Source organism: Perca fluviatilis, chromosome 6, assembly GCF_010015445.1.
Source record: "Perca fluviatilis chromosome 6, GENO_Pfluv_1.0, whole genome shotgun sequence".
Taxonomy (NCBI): domain Eukaryota; kingdom Metazoa; phylum Chordata; class Actinopteri; order Perciformes; family Percidae; genus Perca; species Perca fluviatilis.
In genome coordinates, this window is record NC_053117.1 from 37,730,160 (window position 1) to 37,752,957 (window position 22,798).

Consider the following 22,798-nt stretch of genomic DNA (forward strand, 5'->3'; position numbering starts at 1 on the left):
TGGAAGAGTTGAGTTTTGCCTTTGAATGATCCAGTGATGACACACAGGCAGTGTTCTTACTACTGCTGCGTTCAAAACGCATCGGATGAAGTGATTCTTTACACTGATGCCTTCTTTTTAAATGAGATTTTAAGATGCATTAATGTGTCTTATGTGCTCAACTGAAGCTTTAACTTTATATTGATCTCATGGGGCTTTTTTTCTTACTGTAGAATTGCGCAGAGACTTTAAGATTTCTGGCTATTTCTTGCAGTGTGCTTCCAAATTCTTTAAAAGACCCGAGGTGCACTTGTGTGTGTTTTTCATCTTAAGTAGCCTACAGGTACATAGCTTCATTTCTTACTTTTTCCCTACTGTAGTATTTGTGGAATTCATGGCGCAGACCTTAAGATTTCTGGATATTTCTTTCAGTGTGTTTCCAAATTCTTTCAAAGACCTGGGGTGCACTTATGTGTGTCTGTCATCTTAACTACAGGTTAGTTTGAGCCTCAAACGCTTCATTTCCTGCATTCTGATACATTTTTGTGCATACAATTACATGGTGGAAACGTCTTTATGTGAAGGAAAACACTAAAGTGAGATGGCAGGTGACAACATTCAGAATATAATGGAATATAATGCAGTGTTAGATATAGATCTTTAACATCAGGGAGCTATAGGCACACTGAGTACACTTGACCCCAAAGTCCAGTCGGTGTGATGAGTGTGAACACCGGGTACCGTACCCCGGTACGATTGGTCGATTTTGTGCCCGTAAATCCACTTGAAAAAAGTAATCTCTCGAGTACAGTTCATGCGTAATGTTACTCCCATACATTTGTCATCAGATGTGCAAACCAACTGTACCAGAACCTGGATGTTTTACCGGTTAAAACCCATTGCTAAAACCAAAAATTCCTCCATGCAGGAAAACCCCCTGAAGTAGCCTACAGCTCTGTGGTAGTTTGTCCCCGATCCAAGCTGGGGATGATTATGGGTTGGGAAGAGTTTGTGTTTTAACTGTAGGTTTTCTGACATTCTTTTGTCAAATCACAATCCTGTCCATGTCAAGTCAATTCCATGGGTTCTATATTGATTCGATTAGGGATATGTCCGTTTACAATATTACATTACATGTCATTTAGCAGATGCTTTTATCCAAAGCGACTTACAATTGCTATACATATGTCAGAGGTTGCACGCCTCTGGAGCTTCTCAGAGAACTAATGCCGTAAATTGTGCAAAGAACCCTCTAACCTGGTGCAATATTAAAAATAGTAATGCTGTCGTTAAGAATTGACCCCAAAGCCAGTTAAGCAGAGACAGGAAAAAAATGTACAAGTGCTTTCTTTAGTGCAGAGGGAATGATGCAGGGTCGGAGACCTAAAGGCAGTTTTTCCCTCACCAAAGGGAATGGATTCCTTACAGTACATCGTCTAGTTTCATATGATACCGACATCTTTAGCTGTAAAACGGAGCTTCTTAAAAAATCGATCTCAGGATTTTGAATCAATATCGGATCATTCAGATGAAGATCGAATGAATCAGAAAATCAGAAAATCGATTGTTTTTTTAAAACCCAACCCTATACGAAACCCTCGCTCCTTAGATCCTCAATTTGGATAAGCCCTGAGAAAAAATTTTGTTTGTCTTTTACTTTTCCTGAGTATTGTATCTTTCTCAACCTGCATGTCTAGCATGCAGCGTGTTTGAAGTTGTCCTCGTGGCCCGATGCCAGCTCTCTGCCCTCCTCTCTCGACTGTTTGACAGTTACCGTGTATAGCAACTGCGGTTTGTGTGTCTTGGTCGTGCAGGGGTTGGATGATCCGCCCTGGTGCACAAAAACACTCACTGATTCAAAATCTTTGTCCACGGACATTCACTCAAACAGTACACAACACTCTAAGGACTTTTAATCTCCTATTTTAATTTCAATATACATTGAAATACAGAGGTACCATCTCTTTGGAACAATCTACCGGCATCACTACAATCAACCTAACCCTAACCCATCTGCATTATCATCATTCAAACGAACATTTGAAAGGCTGCGACGAACCATCATTTTCATTGGCGATTTTAATCTTTTGATTGTCGATTAGTTGTTTGGTCTATAAAATGTCAGGAAACGGTGAAAAATGTGGATCAGTGTTTCCCAAAAAAGCCCAAGATGACATCCTCAAATGTCTTGTTTTGTCCACAACTCAAAGATATTCAGCCGGGGCGCCTGGGTAGCTCACCTGGTAGAGAACGCGCCCATATATAGAGGTTTACTCCTCGGAGAAAGAAGATATTCAGCCATCAAAACCACCAGACTCCATTTAAAAAAGCAATACTTTTAGCATGTATAAAGCCAACATATTTTCACATATAAATCTGTAAACTATGTGTTCATTTCAACCCAAACTAGAGTTGTGATGGTTGGAAAAGTGGAAAGACGAACCAAGATGCCTTTTCATAGTTTTATTTTCTTTCTGTCGACTTTGAATGAAGTGTATTTTACGATGCTAAAATTACTGTTTATTTACATGGAGTCTGGTGGGTTTAGCGAACGCAATTTCGCAGATGTTTTTATGTTTGAAAAAAAGGATCTTACTATTTAACAGAAAGGTCGACCTCCTTAGAAATCCTTTCCATAATGTTGTCAGACACTTAGAATATTAATCGAGTCCAGGTTGAAAAAAACGGTAGTTACCCTTTAAGAAGCTGAAATCGGAGGATTTAGACTTTTTTTTTTTTCATAAAAAATAACTCAAACCAATTAATTGATTATCAAAATAGTTAGCGATTTATTGAATAGTTGACAATCAATTGATTAATCTTTGCAGCTCCATTGCTACAGAGTGCATACAGAACACAGGTTCATTGGGGGAAGACCGGCATGTAACAGGTAGCCTAGGGCAGTCTGCATGTTTGTACATTTACTCCAGCTGACAAGCAGAGACAGAGCTGAGAGAGATTTTCAGACCTGCTGTGTGGCAGAATATTTAATGTTCGGTAAAAGAAACCAAAAACTGGTTTCGAGAAACATCTGGCACTTAATCAATGATGACTAAGACTGTCAAACACTGTTTGTATGCCACGTTTCGGGGGATGAGTAGAAAGCAACACACACACACCACTTGCTTTGTCTCCTTGGTGGTGCAGGGAATTAAGACGTCCGGTATACTCGCCACAAGCGACCTGTCGCGCACCAGTGTGACATTACAGCGTAACTATTTATACTGGCGCGTGGTGGTCGCGACACTAGTTGCAATCTTCTCCCGAACAGAGGTGGCGCTAATGAGGAAAGGCTACCGACTTTGCTTTATCTACGGACTAGAAGAAGAAGAAAAAGGTAAACAATGGCAGAACTGGCAGCAGCATTGACGTTGATGCTTCGATTTGATGATTCGATGACCTACTTCGTCGGATCAAGCCTTTCATTCGCCATAAAAGAGCTCATCTTAACCCAGTGAGTTTACAAGAGAGACTTGCAGTCACTCAGAGTCCTGGCATCTGGTTGCCCTCCAACTCGTCCATGCTTCCTGTTTCCGCTTTGTCGTGCGCCGTTGGTCGCACACTTAAAATCCTGGCGCGCCAGCAAGATCTACGTCATTTTGACGTCACATTGGCGCACGACAGGTCGGCTGCGGCGACTGTAAAAAGGCCTTAATTCCCCCGAAGATCCATTTTCCAAAGAAAAAAGACTGAAAATTCCCGCACACACTTGTCACCTCTGTGTTGGTTTATTTGGTCTGTCGACATTTCGATCACAAGGACCTTTTCTCAAGACCCGTGATAGTAAAGTGACTCTGGCTGCTTCCCAAGTCTCTTATTTGATATCTCCTCACTCCTCGGATGAACCGGAAGTCGTTCTGGCTCTCCTTCCTGAAGGCCGTCTCAAAGCTCTTATTCCTGCCCCGAGGAGCTAGGACGGAGGATGGAGGAGGGATCTCTGAGGAGCTATGAGCGAGGATACAGAGAGCAGCCTTCGTGGAAGCCGTGCAGCTGAAAGCCGTCGCTAACTCCGCCCATACAGCTGAGAAATTCACATGACGCTTCAGAGGAAAGGACGTCTCATCTTTTAAAGTCAATGGTACATACTAGGGGTGCGACAATTTTTTAAATCAAATTCTCTTCCCCAGAATTGACTTTTTTTTTTTTTTTTAACCAACGATTCTCCTAAATATTTTCTGTTTATACGGTACCGCTGACGGCTGATCATATCAGTTTCCAGCAAAACGGAGCGAAAGCAGAAAATCCATGTTATGTTCTTCTCTACAAATGAAATAAATGTCAGACTGACTGGCTGACATGTGATGTGCATTTCTTAGAAAACTATTAGTTTTTAGAAATGTCTCTGATATATTGTCTCTGGAAGTGTATTCTTCAACTTTTGTTTTTGTTAAAGAAGGAAAAGAACCTCGCAATACTCAAAACTATCGAATCACAACTCTTTAATTAAATTTAAATCGCAATACAAATCGAATTGGCGCCCACGTATCGTGAAATAATCCAATCGGGACAAAAGCGTATCGTCCTGCCCCAAGACATAACTCATAATGCATAACTGCCCTTCTCCTGACTTCCCAAAAAAACCATTTTCTCTTGTTTCTCTGTATATTTCATTTGGGGGGTGCCATAAAATGCAACCACATAAAGTAAACTATATGGGGACCAAAAAACATTAAACATTGGAGATAAGTATTATTAGTAAAATATCTACCTTGTCTTAGGTCAAGTCAGGGCTTAAATGTAGAATTTGAGAGTAGCTGTAGGGAGACATTTGTCCAGGGTTTAGGTTAATAAATGCAAACGCATCATCATAAGCTTTTGGTACGTTAAGAAGTAGAATGGCAGTTATCAGGAATTTATTTAGAGACATTACCATTGGGTAAAGCCTACTATTACATTAAAAAGCAGAGACCTATAATGAGGAGAGAATTTAACTCTAATTCTTGCTCCATTCAAAGCTCTGGCAGCCAGACTCTGTGTTGAGTTTTAAATTATTAAAAGAGACTTTTCGGTCAAGCCCGAGGGGATAAAAAAAGAAAACAGTAAAAGCTGCTTTTAACAAATGTCTTTTTTTTATCACCAGCGGACAGAAAAGGACTGACCTTAATGATGTTCTTTTAAGTAATAATGACTTTTTAGTTATTTCCCTAAACAAATAAATATTGATTTGGTCTGCTAGAAGAGCCAGAATAAAGTCTCCCTTAAAGCTACATTCCTGAATAGAATTAGAGCTGCATAGATTTAGTTGTCAACTATTAAATTAATCGCCAACTTTTCTAATAATTTATTAGTCGGTTTGAGTCATTTCTTATGAAAAAATCCTTAAGAAGTCTCCGATGTCAGCTTGTTAAATGTGAATATTGTTCTAGTCTCTTCTCTCCTCTGTGACAGAAAACTGAATATCTCTGAGTTTGGGGACAAAACGAGACATTTGAGGACGTCATCTTGGGACTTTGGGAGACACTGATCGACATTTTTCCAAACAGACCAAACAACTTATCCACTCATCCAGAAAATAACCAAGAGATAAATCAGCAATGAAAACAATCGTCAGTTGCAGCCCTACCTAGAATAAGTCCCTGAATTGCTGTACGAGAAGAGGCTGTGCACGGTGGCCCGCGGAGCTTCTGTGGTGATGCTGGGGAATGCTTCCCCCTGACCCAGAAAACTACAGGAGGTGACATGCGGAGGGGGAGGGTTTATGGGACGGAGGCGACAGCATTTTGCAGCAATGAACTCCACACACTGTCCATGTGCCCTGAGGAGTGAATGGTCCAATGGGAGGGGGATACACGTGAGGTTGGCTGGCCCGGGGGGGCAGGGGGAAAGGGGGGGAGAAGAGAGAGAGAGAGAGAGAGAACGAAATGCACGGGTGTTCTCCGGCTGGGATTCCCAAATGAAGCGTGAAGAACACAGAGACACAATGAAGTTTTACATGTCGACGAAGAAGGAGGTGAAGAATGAACGAGCGAGACCACGCAACTTGCACGTAGAAAACCCCTTCCAGGGTTCCCCCCCCCCCCAGAAGAGTTGTTTAGCCCGGTGGCAAGTGTCGAGGGCCCGGGCTGGGGCCAGTCACAGACTGATGGCAACTTTAATGTAGAGCCCAGTAGTTTCTGTGATAACCGAATCATGGACGGAATCATGAAATAAAAAAAAAGCTATAAGATGGATTCCATAGGGCCCTACATTAAATCAGCACCAAGTAGGATTGGGCATCGAGAACCGATTCCTACTCGGAATCGTTTCAAAAATTACGATTCCAGTGAAATCGTTGTTTTTTTATTGGAATTGTTTGGAGGATTTGGTCATCGGTCATCCAAATTTAACATGGGCAAGATTTGGTTCTGCAGCAGTTTTGTTGTGTTGCAGCTTCGGAGCACAGTAAGCGGCGCTCTAGTGTGGCTTTATTTTACGTAGAAAAAGCGGTAAAACTGCAAACCACCGTTGATTCAAAATCTTATTCGTGAAATAAGCATGTGACCCGTTTCAACTCCACCCCTCAAGGAATCAGAATCGAGAATCGGAATCAGAATTGTTAAAATCCAACGATGCCCAACCCTACTGCTAAGAGCTAACTGGTGATTTGAAAATACGACCGTCTTAAGTTTTAAACCGAGCCGCCCCACTGTAACACAAAAAATATATATACGTATATATAAATAAATATATATAAGTACATTCCGAAATAATTCCCAGTGGCTTAGGTCTGGTGGTGGCTTGCCACACACTGGGGGGAAAACACTGCCTTCACTTTCCACAAGACGTTTGTGAGTCCCCCATGGTGTCAAATTCACTTGACTCCAATCAGGGTCGTCCCAGACAATGCAACATTTGTGCATTTCTTTCCCCTCCAGCCGCAGGTTTCATGTAACTAAGCAGCACCGGGTTCAGACACCACTATACAGGGGTAATCTTCCAGCTGTCCTGGCACCACACCTCGTAGGTCACTTTGGATTTAGTTTAGTTTATTCACTCATTATAAAAAACAACATACTTAATGCATGTAAAAAGTCAGTCCCTCCAGAAAAAACGCGATTATGCGATCGCATAATTCAATGTGTAATCAGCCAAAGTCCGCATATTCATGCGGGGGCCGCATTTTTTCAAATATGCCGCACTTTCGCCGCATAAATTGCCGATTTCCGCGCAAAATATGCGGTGCTTGCATGATTTAACAATCCCCGCATTTTCGTTGCAAAAAAGTCACATATATCTTAGCAGAAAGTTGAAATTTTTTTGCGTTTACTTCACACGAGCAGCCATTTTCCCCTGTTGCCATGGGAACGTTATGAAGTGACGTGTGATTGAATTTGACATGTACTTTGAGTCTCTTAAGTTGGTATCCAATAAGAAAGCTAATATCTGAAATTTCTTTAAGTGCTCCTGCTGTCTATATTATTAACGATTTTTAAAAGTCTGTCTCTTTTGTATCTTTTATTTCCCTCTGTTTAGACTAGCTATTACTTTTATTTTTACTTTAATATTATATTATTTGTATATATTTTTGTATTTTATTTTTTTACCCATTGCAATGACTGAATATCTGTAAACTATTTTTGGAAATTAAGTTTAAAAAAAGCAGGGTGTTGGGGGAATCACTTTTTCATCAAACCGCAATTTTTGCAAGTTCCCGCAAGTTACCGCAATTTTTGCAAGTTTCCGCAATTTCATCGCGTAAATTGCATAAATATCCCGCATATTCCATCGCATTTTTTAAGAAAACGTGCCGCATAATCAAGGATTTTTACCCGCAACAATCACAAAAAAACTCTGCGTTTTTCTGGAAGGACTGTAAAGTCTCTGATTCCAGCATCTTGAATGTGAATATTTTCTAGTTTCTTCTCTCCTCTGTGACAGTAAACTGAATATCTTTGAGTTGTGGACAAAAGAAGACATTTGAGGATGTCATCTTGGGCTTTTTGGGAAACACTGATCCACATTGTTCACCATTTTCTGACCAAACAACTAATCGATTAATCGAGAAAGTAATCGACGGATTAATCGACAATGAAAACAATCGTTAGCTGCAGCTCTACAGAGCAAGAGGTCAATTCATTTCCATTGTTAAAAGGATTTAGTTTGTTGGATCACACGTCATTTGGTGATCACATGATGTCATCACGTGTGCCTAAATCGATTAGTCGATCGCTGGAAAAATATTCGCCAACTCTTTTGATAATCGATTATTATTTTTCATGCAAAAATAGCAGAAAATGCTGTTTTTAGCCTCTCAAATCAGGAGATTTCCTGCTTATTTCTGTTTTATATTCATATTAAACTGTATCTTTTTTGGTTTTGGACTGACACAACAAGACATTTAAAGACGTCAACTTGTTTATAGACTCCTCCCCAAGCAGGTACTAACATGGGATGTGAAGGTGCATTTGTATTCCTTCAGTTTATTTTCATGTGTGTGTGCTGTTTGCCGTAAAAAGCCGAGAGCACAATGGTCTCTGTCTGTCTGACAATAGCCCTGATGAATGGGAGGAGGGAGCAGAAGGGGGCTGCAGGAAGCTCTCTTCACAGCAGACTGTCATTAGTTTGATGTGTCACATTTCATAAAGCCCTTTTTTTTTGTTTCTCATTTTATTTACCTAGAGAAATGACTCGAGGGGAACACCAGCTGCTAGGGTTGGGGGAAAAAAATCGATACGGCATAGTATCGTGATATTTTTCGTGGCAAAACTTTATCGATACACAGACGCCAAGTATCGATCTTTTATGATATATGTGTCAGTTTGTCTGCTTGACTATCCCATTTTGCAGCAATAAAATTTGAAGTGAGATGAACAAACAGAGAAATGTATCTTTTTAGATAAAACAGATGTTGACAATATTTTCCTTTTTGGGGACATCATTTTACATTGGGAAAAATTTGAAGTTGGAAAAAAGGTAATACATTGCAATATATTGCAATATGTTTAAAATCACGATATCGTATCATGACCTATTATTAACCGATTAATAGATCAGATGTCAACTCAAATGAATCGCCAACTATTTTGATAAGCGATTAATCACTTTGAGTCATAACTTCTATAATTCCAGTTTATTAAATGTGAACATGTTCTAGTGTCTTCTCTCCTCTGTGACAGTAAACTGAATATCTTTGAGTTGGGGACAAAACGAGACATCTGAGGACGTCACCTTGGGCTTTTGGGAAAACACCATTTTTACCATTTCATAAACCAAACGACTAATACATTCATCCTGAAAATAATCGACAGATTAATGGACGAAGAAAGTAATAGTTAGTTGCAGCCCTGACATGAGACCTTTTTGTAAACAAAGTAGTTCTATTATTAGAACGTTAAAATACTTTTCAGACCCTGCTGGTACTCTGCTCTGCGGACGAGTGTGGCATCACTTTGCCCTTGCAGGGAAGGGAAACGTCGGCCTGGTAGAATAGGAAGGGAGGAGTTTGATGTCACTCTTTATCCCCGCTCCTATTGGGCACCGGGGGAGAAAGTGGGTGAGAGGTTGAGGGGGGTTCAGGAAGGGGGGGGGGCGGGGGGAGATGTGGGAAAGCGGAGACTTTATTCAGTGAGGTGACGTCCTTGCCTGGCGGAAGATGACGTGGTTTGTTAGAGAAGGTGAAATGGGCAGTTTTTTTAAGTTTGTGTTAGATTAGTCTCAAGTCCGTCCCCCCCCCCTTAATTCAGTTTGGATATGAACAGTAAAGTGCCTGGCAGCGGAAGGAGGAATCGTGCAGTGAATGTCTTGTTTGTGTGGGTTTTAACTTTCCTTTCTTTAATAAACGGTGATGCTGCAGCAAGAGCAGTGTGCGGGATTTTCTTTCTTCAAGTCCCTGTTTTTGTCCTCCGCGCCTGCACAGAAGAATTGTATGGATGTGCACATTTTTCATTTTTTTTTTATAACCAATAAACTACCTCTTTTATATATTTTTATAGTGACTTTAGAGACTCTTTATATATGTATTTATTTATTTACCTGCTTTGCATTTTTACTGATGTTTTGCACTGAAAAGACTGCATTCAATAAAGTCTATTTTATCAATGGGGAGGGGAGGGGGGGGTTTAGGCGGCCCTCCCCTCACCCTATCTCAGCACCGGCCCCTCGCTACTGCCGCTCTGCTCTGCTGAATCAAAGAGTGGCACAACATGACTGAGAGTAACCTCGGCGCCTCTTTCTGTTAAACCAATCATTATTACTTCCTGGTGTCTCTCCACGTCCCCCGTCTACAGCTTTTCTTCTTGTTTTTTTTCTCTCTCTGTGCGGTGCCAAGCCTGCGGCCCAGTGTGGTTCAGCCTTTTAACCAGCCCCTTCACACTGGAATTTGAACAGTTTCAGAAGGGCGAGTGTTGGTTTTAATAACCCTCTCTTTTAGGTTTTTGTTGCGTTCGGAGTTTAAGATGGATGGTAGTGTTTACTGTGGGGGATGGCAGCGGTTTTTTGTTTTTTTTCTGACACGGAGAATAGGCCTTTGTTGCCGCCGGAGCACTGTGGCGATGGATGAACCTGTTGACAAACTTTTGCATAAAGTTTTAAAGAATTCAGTTTAGTCTTTGAATGATCCAGCACGGGCACAGTTCTTAGTAGCTTAATGCTGCATTTCAAAAGACATGATGTGATGAAGTGTCCCTTTACACTGAGGCCTCCAGATTAGATTCTACGATACATTATTGGGTCTTATTTGATCACCTGAAGCTTTAACTTATATTGATCTCATGGGGCTTTTTCCCTACTGTAGTATTTGTAGAACTCGTGGTGCAGAGACCTTAAGATTTCGGAATATTTCTTGCGGTGTGCTTCCAAATTCTTTAAAAGACCCGGCGGTACACTTATGTGTGTCTGTCATCTTAAGTAGCCTACAGGTTTTTTCCTGGCTGATAGCAGAGAGCATAGTCTGTGGATCCCCCACCGGACATTGTGCATGTTAAACACTTCATTTCCTGCGTTCTAAAAACATTTTGATGCATTGTGTTTATATAGAATGTGTAGGAAAACACAAACTTCGGAATAATTCAAAATATTAAAATATAACGGAATATAATGAAGTATAGAGGGCTTTCACATCACATCAGACCACTTAAATACCAACTGTACCAAAACACGGAAGTGGGCTACTATTTAACCTGACTATGAGGAGTTTTTAACCTGTTATGAATCTTAATTGATTAATGATGCCATTACAGTGCCTTGCGAAAGTATTCGGCCCCCTTGAACGTTTCGACCTTTTGCCACATTTCAGGCCTCAAACATAAAGATATAAAACTGTAATTTTTTGTGAAGAATCAACAACAAGTGGGTCCCAATTATGAAGTGGAACGAAATTCATTGGCTATTTCAAACTTTTTTAACAAATAAAAAACTGAAAAGTGGGCGTGCAAAATTATTCAGCCCCTTTACTTTCAGTGCAGCAAACTCTCCCAGAAGTTCAGTGAGGATCTCTGAATGATCCAATGTTGACCTAAATGACTAATGATGATAAATAGAATCCAGCTGTGTGTAATCAAGTCTCCGTATAAATGCACCTGCTCTGTGATAGTCTCAGAGGTCCGTGTAAAGCGCAGAGAGCATCATGAAGAACAAGGAACACACCAGGCAGGTCCGAGATACTGTTGTGGAGAAGTTTAAAGCCGGATTTGGATACAAAAAGATTTCCCAAGCTTTAAACATCCCAAGGAGCACTGTGCAAGCGATAATATTGAAATGGAAGGAGTATCAGACCACTACAAATCTACGAACCGACCGCGTCCCTCTAAACTTTCAGCTCATACAATGAGAAGACTGATCAGAGATGCAGCCAAGAGGCCCATGATCCCTCTGGATGAACTGCAGAGATCTACAGCTGAGGTGGGAGACTCTGTCCATGGGACAACAATCAGTCGTATACTGCACAAATCTGGCCTTTATGGAAGAGTGGCAAGAAGAAAGCCATTTCTTAAAGATATCCATAAAAGTGTCGTTTAAAGTTTGCCAAAAGCCACCTGGGAGACACACCAAACATGTGGAAGAAGGTGCTGTGGTCAGATGAAACCAAAATCGAACTTTTTGGCAACAATGCAAAAACGTTATGTTTGGCGTAAAGCAACACAGCTCATCACCCTGGACACACCATCCCCACTGTCAAACATGGTGGTGGCAGCATCATGGTTTGGGCCTGCTTTTCTTCAGCAGGGACAGGGAAGATGGTTAAAATTGATAGGAAGATGGATGGAGCCAAATACAGGACCATTCTGGAAGAAAACCTGATGGAGTCTGCAAAAGACCTGAGACTGGGACGGAGATTTGTCTTCCAACAAGACAATGATCCAAAACATAAAGCAAAATCTACAATGGAATGGTTCACAAATAAACATATCCAGGTGTTAGAATGGCCAAGTCAAAGTCCAGACCTGAATCCAATCGAGAATCTGTGGAAAGAACTGAAAACTGCTGTTCACAAACGCTCTCCATCCAACCTCACTGAGCTCGAGCTGTTTTGCAAGGAGGAATGGGCAAAAATGTCGGTCTCGATGTGCAAAACTGATAGAGACATACCCCAAGCGACTTACAGCTGTAATCGCAGCAAAAGGTGGCGCTACAAAGTATTAACTTAAGGGGCTGAATAATTTTGCACGCCCAATATTTCAGTTTTTTATTTGTTTAAAAGGTTTGAAATATCCAATAAATTTCGTTCCACTTCATGATTGTGTCCCACTTGTTGTTGATTCTTCACAAAAAATTACAGTTTTATATCTTTATGTTTGAGGCCTGAAATGTGGCAAAAGGTCGAAAAGTTCAAGGGGGCCGAATACTTTCGCAAGGCACTGTATATCAGGCGGCAGCACAGCCTCGGCTGCCACCTTTGACCTGCAGTCGGAGCTCCGGCGAGGGGGGGGGGGGGGCTGAGAGCTCCACGTCCGACAGCAGCAGCTCCTCCTCCGGCCAGGAGCAGAGCTCATAACTAGGGCTGGGTATTGTTGAAAATGTTTCGATAACTTTACCGATACCAATACCGCGACTTTGATATCTGTTACTAAACGATACTTTTTCTGATGCCAATTTCATAAAAATACTTTTAAAACGGTGCCGGTGCCTAAACGGTGCCTGAACCGGTACTTTTCAATAAAGTTAAAAAAAAAAAAAAGAAGAAGAAAAAAAATAAGGGTAGTAAACAACAGTCAGTGACTTGTTTATTGCTTAGGCCATGGTCAAAATTAAAGATTTAATAATAATGTAATAACAATAACTTATTTCACCAGTATATTGCTGTTGAACCCCAGATGGGAAAAGGGTATTTTACAATTACTGTGAATGCACCACGAGGCTACCTGTTTTAAGTGAATGCACCGTCTGTGTTGTTTAATTCCGACAATGGCAGCTGTAAGTGAACGCACCGTCTGTGTTGTTTAATTCCGACAACGGCAGCTGCGGGTGAACGCACCGTCTGTGTTGTTTAATTCCGACCATATAAACATAGTACTACTAGTACTACTAGTACTACTACTGTATATCTATGAATTCCGACAACGGCAACTGCTGCTGCGCTGCAGAGCAGACTGTTACATCCCGCTGTTGAAGTCCTCCACAGTGAAATACAGTCACACTTTACACTGTTTAACGTTAGCTGTCAGCATTTTACCGGTAATCCAGCTGCTAGCTAAAGGTAGGCTAACGTTACGTGCTGTCAGGTGTTGTGTAAAGTCAGGCACCGAAATGAGGCACCGAAACTTTCGTTCTTATTCGGTCTCGTTACTACCGTTTACGTCGGCACCGGTTCCCTATTGGCACCGAGTTTCGGTACCCAACCCTAATTTTAACAAAAAGAAATTACAACATTACACATTACGACACAAATCTTTTTATTTATTTTCCAGCTCCTACTACGTGAGTCGTCTCTGTGTAACGGAGAGTTTTTCCTGCGTGCCTCTACGCTGCGTAACGTTGCTTAGCCAATCGCAGACATTATTAGATTTTGGTAGTAAGCACGCTGCGTGCTTATTGGCTCGCTGGAAAATAGAAAACGTAAACGCAGTACACATACCAGTCCCAGTGGTTAGGATTCGGCGCTCTCACTGCCGCGACCAGGGTTGGATACCCGGTCAGCGAACTTTTTAGGCTGTTGCTCAGAAGGTAAAGTGCTGGTCCTTTTTAACCACGAGGTTGGCGGTTTGATCCCCGCCTTCGCCTGTCCGCGTTCTGAAGTGTCCCTGAGCGATCCTAAATTGCTCCCACTGCTCCTAATTCTTAGGGCGGATTAAAGCAGAGGTCAAGTTTCACTATGTTGTGTGGTTTACAATTGCATGTGACAATAAAAACAATATTCTTTTTAAATTACAAAACATAATTTCTTTCGAATTAGCAGTAAATTACATTTAAGGTTTAAAAGTGACTTTAAAGGACACACTGAAGCTTGACGATAGTAAAATAAAATAGACTGGATTTATAAAGTTGAGGTCATCCAAGGAGGTCTACTGTCGTAGATTTACTTTATCTGAAAAAGAAAAAACATAATGAACATGACAAAAAAAAACAGAAAACATAACAATAAAATGGGAGTCGGGCTGATTCTATTTGCTATTGTGCTGCCTTCTGCATTTTTCAATGATTTGTTTGTGATGTAAAAGCAGCTTCTTCTGTTTCACTGTTTCTTTCTTTCTTTCTTTCTTGGTTTCTGTCCTCCTCCTCTCTCAGCTATGCATTTCCAGGACTGGTTACAGTCACTTCGCTCAAGGGCTGGACTCAAAGCTTCTGAATCGCAGGACTTCTGGAGTCTTCTGCCGTCCTGCTCCCTGTCCTCCGCCTCTCTGCTGGGTCTCGGAGCCCTGGCGTCTCTCACCGCGTACTGGCTGGTGACCCGTCCTCGACCCATGCGTCCTCCCTGTGATCTACAAGCCCAGTCTGTCGCTGTGAATGTGAGTCGCCGCTGTTGGCATCGTCATTCATGTAAATGGCATACATCGTCATGGAGTAGGAGTATATTAAAGTGTAATTTTAGTTTGTTTGTTTTTTTTTCAACCTGGACCCTATTTTCTCATGTCTTTTGTGTCTGAGTGACTAATGTGAACAAAAATCATTGAAGTTGGTCCAGTATTGAGCGAGAACTCTGTAACCGTTGCTGGAACCGAGCTGCACTGTTCCCCTAAAGGGCAAATGTACATCGTCAGTTTTCATCCACTAAAAGTTCTGTTTTTGCCGCTGACAGGCTGAGATTATTATTCTAAGTGTCTGACAACATTATGGAAAGGATCCCTACAAAGATAGACCTTTTTGTTAAAGAGTAAGATGCTTTTTGTTTAACATGCAACAGCCCCTAAATCCCCATCACCAAACTCCTCCAGACTCCATGTAAATAATCAGGACTTTTAGCGTGTATAGAGCCAGCATATCTCCACATGTAAATGGGTGAATTAAGGGTTTATTTCAACCAAACCAGAGTGGTGATTGTTGGAACAGTGGAAAGACGAACCAAGACGACTTTTGGTAGTTTTATTTTGTTTCTGTCGACTTTGAATGAAGTGTGTTTTACGATGATAAAATTACTGTTTATTTAAATGGAGTCTGGTGAGTTCCAACAATCACCACTCTGGTTTGGTTGAAATAAACCCTTAATTCACTCATTTACATGTGGAAATATGCTGGCTCTATACACGCTAAAAGTACTAATTATTTAAGTGGAGTCTGGTGGGTTTGGCGACGCCCATTTTGGAGCGGTTTCATGTTCTTACGCTTTAACTAAAAGGTCTGTCTCTGTAGGGATCCTTTCCATAATGTTGTCAGACACTTAGAATAATAATCTGAGCCTGTCAGCGGCAAAAACAGAACTTTTAGTGGACAGTTACAATACAGCTCGGTTTACAGCTGCCGGTTACAGTGTTCTCGCTGAATACTGGACCAACTTCAAAGATATTTGTTCACATTAGTCACCTAGACACCAATGCATGGCAAAATAGAGTCCAGGTTGAACTAAAAAAAAATGAAGTTCCCCTTTAAAGTGTTTAATAGCTATGTTTGTTGTAGGGAGATCCCTGCTGCAGGCGATCGGCTCTTCTTAAAGACGACACACTGCTGGAGTTTTACTACGATGACACCAGGACGGTCTTTGACATGTTCCAGAGAGGCCTAAAGATCGCAGGTGCTGACGCATTCACAACACATTTTATTTAACTTGATCCTAAATTTGACTGTGGAACCATATCAAAGAAGTGACAAAAGAAGGAATATCTCAGCAGCCAGAAGGAAGTTGTTCTGGTGGAACATTTGCACGCCGCAAAAGAAAACGCCACATCCAATATTAAATGTAGTTAACTGTTGACACAACACAGTAACGGGAGCTATTTAAATGAGCTGATACATGGTCAAACCTCATTGGCTCTTACCAGTGTATCTCCGTGTGTACTTCGTCCACAGCAATCCCATCAATCGGTCCCAAAACGTCCCAGTTAGAGAGGAAATGCTCTAAACATATTCTTTGTAAATCTTTACAATCATTCCCAGAAAGAAGCAAGCAGGCCTGCCTTGTTGCACCATCCAAATTTTCCTTAAAACTTTGTGAGTATCTTGCTAGCTCGAAGTTTGTTGTTTCCTGAAGTGAAGGGATTTTGAAAACGGCGACACACAGAGAGAGCGGAAGGTGAGGGATAAAACCTGACATCCTGCGCCGGATGTCAGGCTTTATCCGTTGAACCAAACTGTGGTGTAATAGCTACAGTTATTCATCACAGTGTAATTCCACTCAACCTCACGCTCGTTTTCAACTGTAGCAGTTAGATAACAAGTTGTTGTAAATCTTGACAGATTTCAGAAAAAAAATATAAAATAAATAACTTTCACCTGATATGGGTCATAAGCAGAACTTCGTCGCTGTCAGGCAGAACCCCTTGTTCTTCCATATTTTGACATTTTCCTTTCTTTTCATAAATCAAAGCTATTGATCACCCTTTACGTCTGTCTGTGGGTTTCACAAATATTTAAAACAGTGACGAGGCGATTTCATCTGACTCTGCCGAACAAAATGTTTTCAAATTAGCATTTCTTTTTTTTTTATTCTCTGAAAAGCAAAAGTCTTGGTCTTGGACATACAAAGTTTTTGCCTGACAGCGACGATATTCAAGATATAAAGTCCCTAATTCAAGTAAAAAAGTAACCTATCAACAGACAGCACACTATAAATATTGCATATGTTTTGAACTGAGGTGACATGTGTGTCCGGTGCTCCTCAGGAAGCGAGCCGTGTCTGGGCTTCAGACAGCCGGGCCAGCCCTACCAGTGGATCTCCTACACTGAGGTCCGACATGTTTTCAGTACTCCAGTCATCACAGCACTTCTGTGTAACATGTTAACTCTTTGCTGTTTGTTGACGGAGTGTTTTTTCTTTTCTTTTTTATATATATATATATATATATATATATATATATATTCTTCAGGTGGCTGAGCGGGCGCAGGTGCTGGGCTCGGGGCTGTTGGCCAAAGGCTGCCAGCCCAACCCGCAGCAGTTTGTCGGGATATTTGCACAGAACAGACCCGAGGTATGACCCTCGACTCATCGCTGGATTTATTAAGTTTGCAATGTCCTAGTAGAGTATGTCGAAAAGAGTGATAAAAGTCATAGTATGGTATGTCCAAAAAAGGGATAAAAAAAGGCATAGCTTAGTATGTCGAAAAAAGTCATAGTAGTGTTTGTCAAAAAAATGTGATCAAAAAGTCATGGTATAGTATGTCAAAAAGACATAGTACAGTATGTCGAAAAAAGCAGAAAAGGCTTAGTATAGCATGGCGAAAAAAGTCATAATATATTATGTTAAAAAAGTGATAAAGTCATAGTATAGTATGTCGAAAAATGTGATAAAATAATATTTATTATATCACAATTATATATAATATTTTTTATATATATATATATATATATATATATATATATATATACATATACATATACATACATACACACACACACAGACCTGAGGTATGACCCTCGACTCATCGCTGGTTTTGCATCGATGCCGATATTGCAGCGATATTGTAGTGTTGACTACTGGTGCTTTCGCAAAATATTAACACAATGAGATTTTTAAATAATCATCAGTAATGTGGATATAATGACTAAGTGGGTAAAAGCAAATAATAGAACACTTAATACAACGGCTAGAACCGTCTGGTAAGTTTAGAAAATGACTAAAACCAGTCCAAAATGTCCACATGTCCATTAGTGTAAGACGATCTATAGTCTGGTCTCTCATATATCGATACATTGCCGAGCCCTAATTACCTGTGAGCTTTAGTGTTGCTTAGATAACCAATTATTTTCATAATCGATTAATTGGTTTGATACATTTAGTGAAGAAAAAAGGTAAAACTTCTCTGATGTCAGTGTGTTAAATGTGAATATGTTTCATATAGTTTCTTCTCTCCTCTGTGACCGTAAAGTCTTGAACCATTTTCTGACATTTTTTTAGACCAAACAACCAATCGATTAATCGAGAAAATAATCGACAGATTAATCCTCTATGAAAACAATCGTTAGTTGCAGCCTCAGTTGATCCGTTAATATATTCTCACACACACATCTGCACAGAGGTTTGCTCCTCTGAACTCGTACCAGGATTTCTTCTATGATTTTTGAAAATTAAATTAGTTTTTGTCTCTCTTTAGAGTGTGTTTGCATTAATTCATATTGAGAGCAGAGTGCTGCTGGGGAATGTGGGTCTCCAGGGCCGCACTTATTGCAGCATGCCTGCTCCCAAACTCATTTTTATAGATGGATGTGTGTGTGTATGTATGTATGTATGTATATATGTATGTGTGTGTGTATATATATATATATATATATATATATATATATATACACTTTAGCCACTTTAGTCACTGCTGTGTTAGACAGAAAGTGAAAGATAATTTTCTGCTCCACCAGAGCCCATAAGCCCTCATCAGACCAATCTACACACCGAGTGCTTTTTTAAAATATGAAATGCATTATGATTTCATAACCAAGGTTATAAAAGGTTTGAATTTTCAATTAGTTTTAACTTCATTTTAGTTTTGACTTTTGGATTTACTTTTACTTTTAGTTTCAGTTTGTCAGAAAGGTTTGGTTTTAGTTCCTAGACGGTTGGAGAATAACAATGTTTAATTATTCATCTTTAAGCTACGTTAGTGTCCCGTGTGAAGCAATTACAGCACAGCGCTATCCTATTACAGATAAAAACCTAAAACTGAAATGAATGTTCATTTTTATTACATTTTCATTTGTTCTTCAACCTGACAACATAGTTTCAGTTTAGTTTTTCTTGAAGGTTTTATTTTTTTATTTATTTATAATAATTATTAATATTTGACCTCCTTAGAAATCCTTCCCATAATGTTATGTCAGACACTTAGAATATTAATCTGAGCCTGTCAGCGGCAAAACAAGCATTTTGTGAAGGTAAATGCAAGCTGGACAATTGTCCTATTAACTTGCACTGTAGCTTGTTTCGCCGCTGCCAACTGCAGCGATCTCGCTTAATACTGGACCAATGTCAGAGATTGTTGTTCCCATCAGTCACTTAGACACAGAAACATAGGAACATAGGGTTCTGGTTGGAAAAAAACCCGGTAGTTACCCTTTAATGTTTAGATATCTAACTCAACTAGTGCTCAGCAGTGTGTGGAGGCTGGGAGTGAGTGTTAACCGCGCTGCGTTGTCTCCCTCTGCTGCTCACAGTGGATCATCTCTGAGCTGGCGTGCTACACCTTCTCCATGGCCGTGGTGCCTCTGTACGACACTCTGGGCCTGGAGGCCATGGTCCACATACTCAACCTGGGTGAGGAACTACACACAGATTTTGTTCATTGTTAATGGGATTTTATCTTTAATTTAAAGGAATAGTTCACTAAAAAAATGTAAGCTGTGTCATTATTATTTAATGGCCTGTCTGCCAGCCTCCCATCACATCAAACCATCAGACCATAGTGGTGAGCGACACTAGGGCTGGGTACTGAATTCAATACTTTTTAGGCACCGACTGAATTGCCTCTAAAGTATCAAGTATCGAAAAATGCCTCGCCATTCAATACCTAATTTCAATACCTATGGAGGAAATCTCATGAGTCAGTGAGCCAATAAGCACGCAGCATGCTTCTACCAAGATCTTATAATGTCTGTGATTGGCTGGCTAATGTTACACGTCAGAGAGGCACGTAGGAAAAACTCTACGTTACAGAGACAGGGCTCACGTAGTCGGAGCTAAATTATTAATAAAGATTAGTGCCATAATTTGGTTTTTGTTTTATAAAATTGGTATCGAAAAAAGCATAGTTTAAGAACCAGTATCAAAGTCACGGTATTGGTACCGGTACTGGTATCGAACATTTTTGAACGATACCCAGCCCTAAGCAACACACAGTCACTCTAATCTCCCAGAAGATTGTTTTTGGAGACTGAGAGTCATGCAACACATGTGCAGGACAAGGATTTATAGTAAACTAAAATAAGCAGATAAACCTATTTTAAGTAAACTGAAACTAAATAAAAACTAAAACCTTCAAGAAAAACTAAACTGAAACTATGTACTTACTTGACTTTCCACCACTGGTTTGATGTTTGGACCAAATGTGCAGTCGTGTGTTGGATTTTTAGACTAGAGGAGTTTAAGAAATGTGTGCTAAGTGAATTTTTTTATTGTCTGTATAAAAAAAAAAAATAAATAAAAAGACTGAAAAGAGCGTCTTCTCTGCACTGACAACTAAGGCCATGTTCACACTTGGCGTCTCTTTTGACAAGAAAAAGTCGACTAGGGCGCTTTTGTAGTAGAACAGAAGCTGGCAGTGTTTTGGTTCCAAAAAGCAGCCGAGAGCGTCTTTTGTTGCTATAACAACAGCTACTGCTAAAGTATCTCAGAGCGCTACGTGGAGCGGTGCTAACGTTAGCTAAAACAAAGTGGTGGAGCGAGCTAGAGAGAGAACAGAGAGAGAGAGAGGTGCTAATGTTAGATAAAACAAAGAGGTGGTGGGAGCTAGAGAGAGAGGTGCTAACGTTAGATAAAACAAAGAGGTGGAGCGAGCTAGAGAAAGAAAAGCGAGAGAGAGTGGTGCTAACTTTAGATAAAACAAAGTGGTGGAGGGAGCTAGAGAGAGAGGTGCTAATGTTAGATGAGAGAGAGAGAGGTGCTATCGTTAGATAAAACAAAGTGGTGGAGGGAGCTAGAGAGAGAGGTGCTAACGTTAGGTAAAACAAAGAGTACGGAGCACCCGGTCATACCGTATATAACTCGCTGTGCTCCAACTCCATGTTTTTACTCCATGACAGGTCTGGTTACTCTGCTTGTCATTGATCAGCTGTCAAAAAAGCGCTTCATGTAGTGCGTTTTGTTTGTTTTTTTCCCAGAAAAGTTGAACTATTTTCAACTTCAAAAAGACGGCCACGACTTTTTTTGAAAACACAGTTTACTCCGTAGGATTATAATGTAAAACGGACGCTGGCAGCTTAAAAAAAAAGACGCCTGAGGCTGAGTAAAAGACTGGTCTCTCTCTTTGTGGTGAACTATTCCTGTCAGCAGTTAACACACACTACTGTTGTTTTAGTAACTCTTTATGTTCTTTACGTTCTTAGCGGAGATCTCTCTGGTGATCTGCGACCGGGAGGAGAAAGCGGCAGCGTTGTTGGAGAACAAGGAGAAAGGGGTGACTCCGAAGCTCTCCTGCCTGGTTCTCTTCAACGAGTTCAGCGAAGCGTTCGTGGAGAGGGCGAAGAACTGCGAGATAGAGGTTCTGAAACTGGAGCAGCTTATGGTGAGCGGAATGGAGGCACAGGGGCTGTTGAGTTGAATATGTTAAGGCTACATCTACACTGCTACGTTTTTTTATTTTTAAGTGGCGTTTTGAGACAAAAACGATCCCTTGTCCACACAAGAGTTTTAGCTGCAGTAGCAGAACGTCCATGCTGCCTCCCCCCTCCCGCCCCTACCATCATCTGTCGCCGCCTGTTGCCGATTGGCTGAAATGCTGTTTTAGTGTGTTTTCCATTCACACTAGGGCTGCACGATATGAGAAAAATATGCGACATGCGATAACGTTGCTGAATATCGCGATAACGATACTACTTGCGATAAATGGATATTTCAGTTCTGCATTTCTGCTGCTTTCAGTCTTCTGCTGAAATGCAACAATTGCTTGTTGAATTAAAATTTGAACATACAATTAAATAATTTCCAACACTTTTATTGAACAAATTGAACACTGAGTTGAATATAAAAGGCACCACCAAAAAAAAAAAGCAATGACCGTTAGATTTAAAACTGCGGTTTTCTACTGATAATTTCTTTCAACTAACAACAAAAAAATCTCTGTGTGGCTTTCGCGATATGTCGCAGCCTTTCACGATTTGTTTATTGCGCCAGTTAATATTGCGATGACGATAAAATAACGATAATATAGTGCAGCCCTAATTAGCACCGGATTTCTTTTCAGCGCACACAGAAAACTGAGAGCTAGGTGACCGTGAGGAGATATTCGCTAAATTTGACAAAAACTGTATTGGATTAATATCACTTAATATACCTTTTTAACTATCTGATAAGTAGGGTTGGGTACCGAAACGTGGTGCCAATAGGGCACCGGTGCCGACGTAAACAGTAGTAACGAGACCGAATAAGAACGATAATTTCGCTGCCTCATTTCGGTGCCTGACTTTACACTACACCTGACAGCAGGTAACGTTAGCCTACCTTTAGCTAGCAGCTGGATTAAACATGGTTAAAATGCTGACAGCTAACGTTAAACAGTGTAAAGTGTGACTGAGGATTCCAGCACCGGGCCGTTGTCGGAAAAACAACACAGACGGTGCGTTCACTTGAAGCAGGTAGCCGCGTGGTGCATTCAAAGTTATTGTAAAATA

At 40.6% G+C, this 22,798-nt stretch overlaps 1 protein-coding gene across 2 annotated transcripts in view; it reads left to right on the forward strand.

Moving 5' to 3' along the window:
- acsl2 (acyl-CoA synthetase long chain family member 2) overlaps window positions 1-22,798 on the forward strand; it is a 32,390-nt gene that overhangs the window by 334 nt on the left and 9,258 nt on the right. The window contains exons 1-7 of one of the 2 annotated variants that reach the window (XM_039804208.1): window positions 14,041-14,058; window positions 14,620-14,840; window positions 15,946-16,060; window positions 17,148-17,212; window positions 17,352-17,453; window positions 19,628-19,727; window positions 21,515-21,693. In XM_039804208.1, coding sequence (XP_039660142.1) covers window positions 14,622-14,840; window positions 15,946-16,060; window positions 17,148-17,212; window positions 17,352-17,453; window positions 19,628-19,727; window positions 21,515-21,693 — 780 coding nt within the window. In that variant the 5' untranslated portion in view covers window positions 14,041-14,058; window positions 14,620-14,621. Of the gene's footprint in view, window positions 1-14,040; window positions 14,059-14,619; window positions 14,841-15,945; window positions 16,061-17,147; window positions 17,213-17,351; window positions 17,454-19,627; window positions 19,728-21,514; window positions 21,694-22,798 lie in introns of those variants that run through there. The other variant, XM_039804207.1, reaches the window with a different exon arrangement.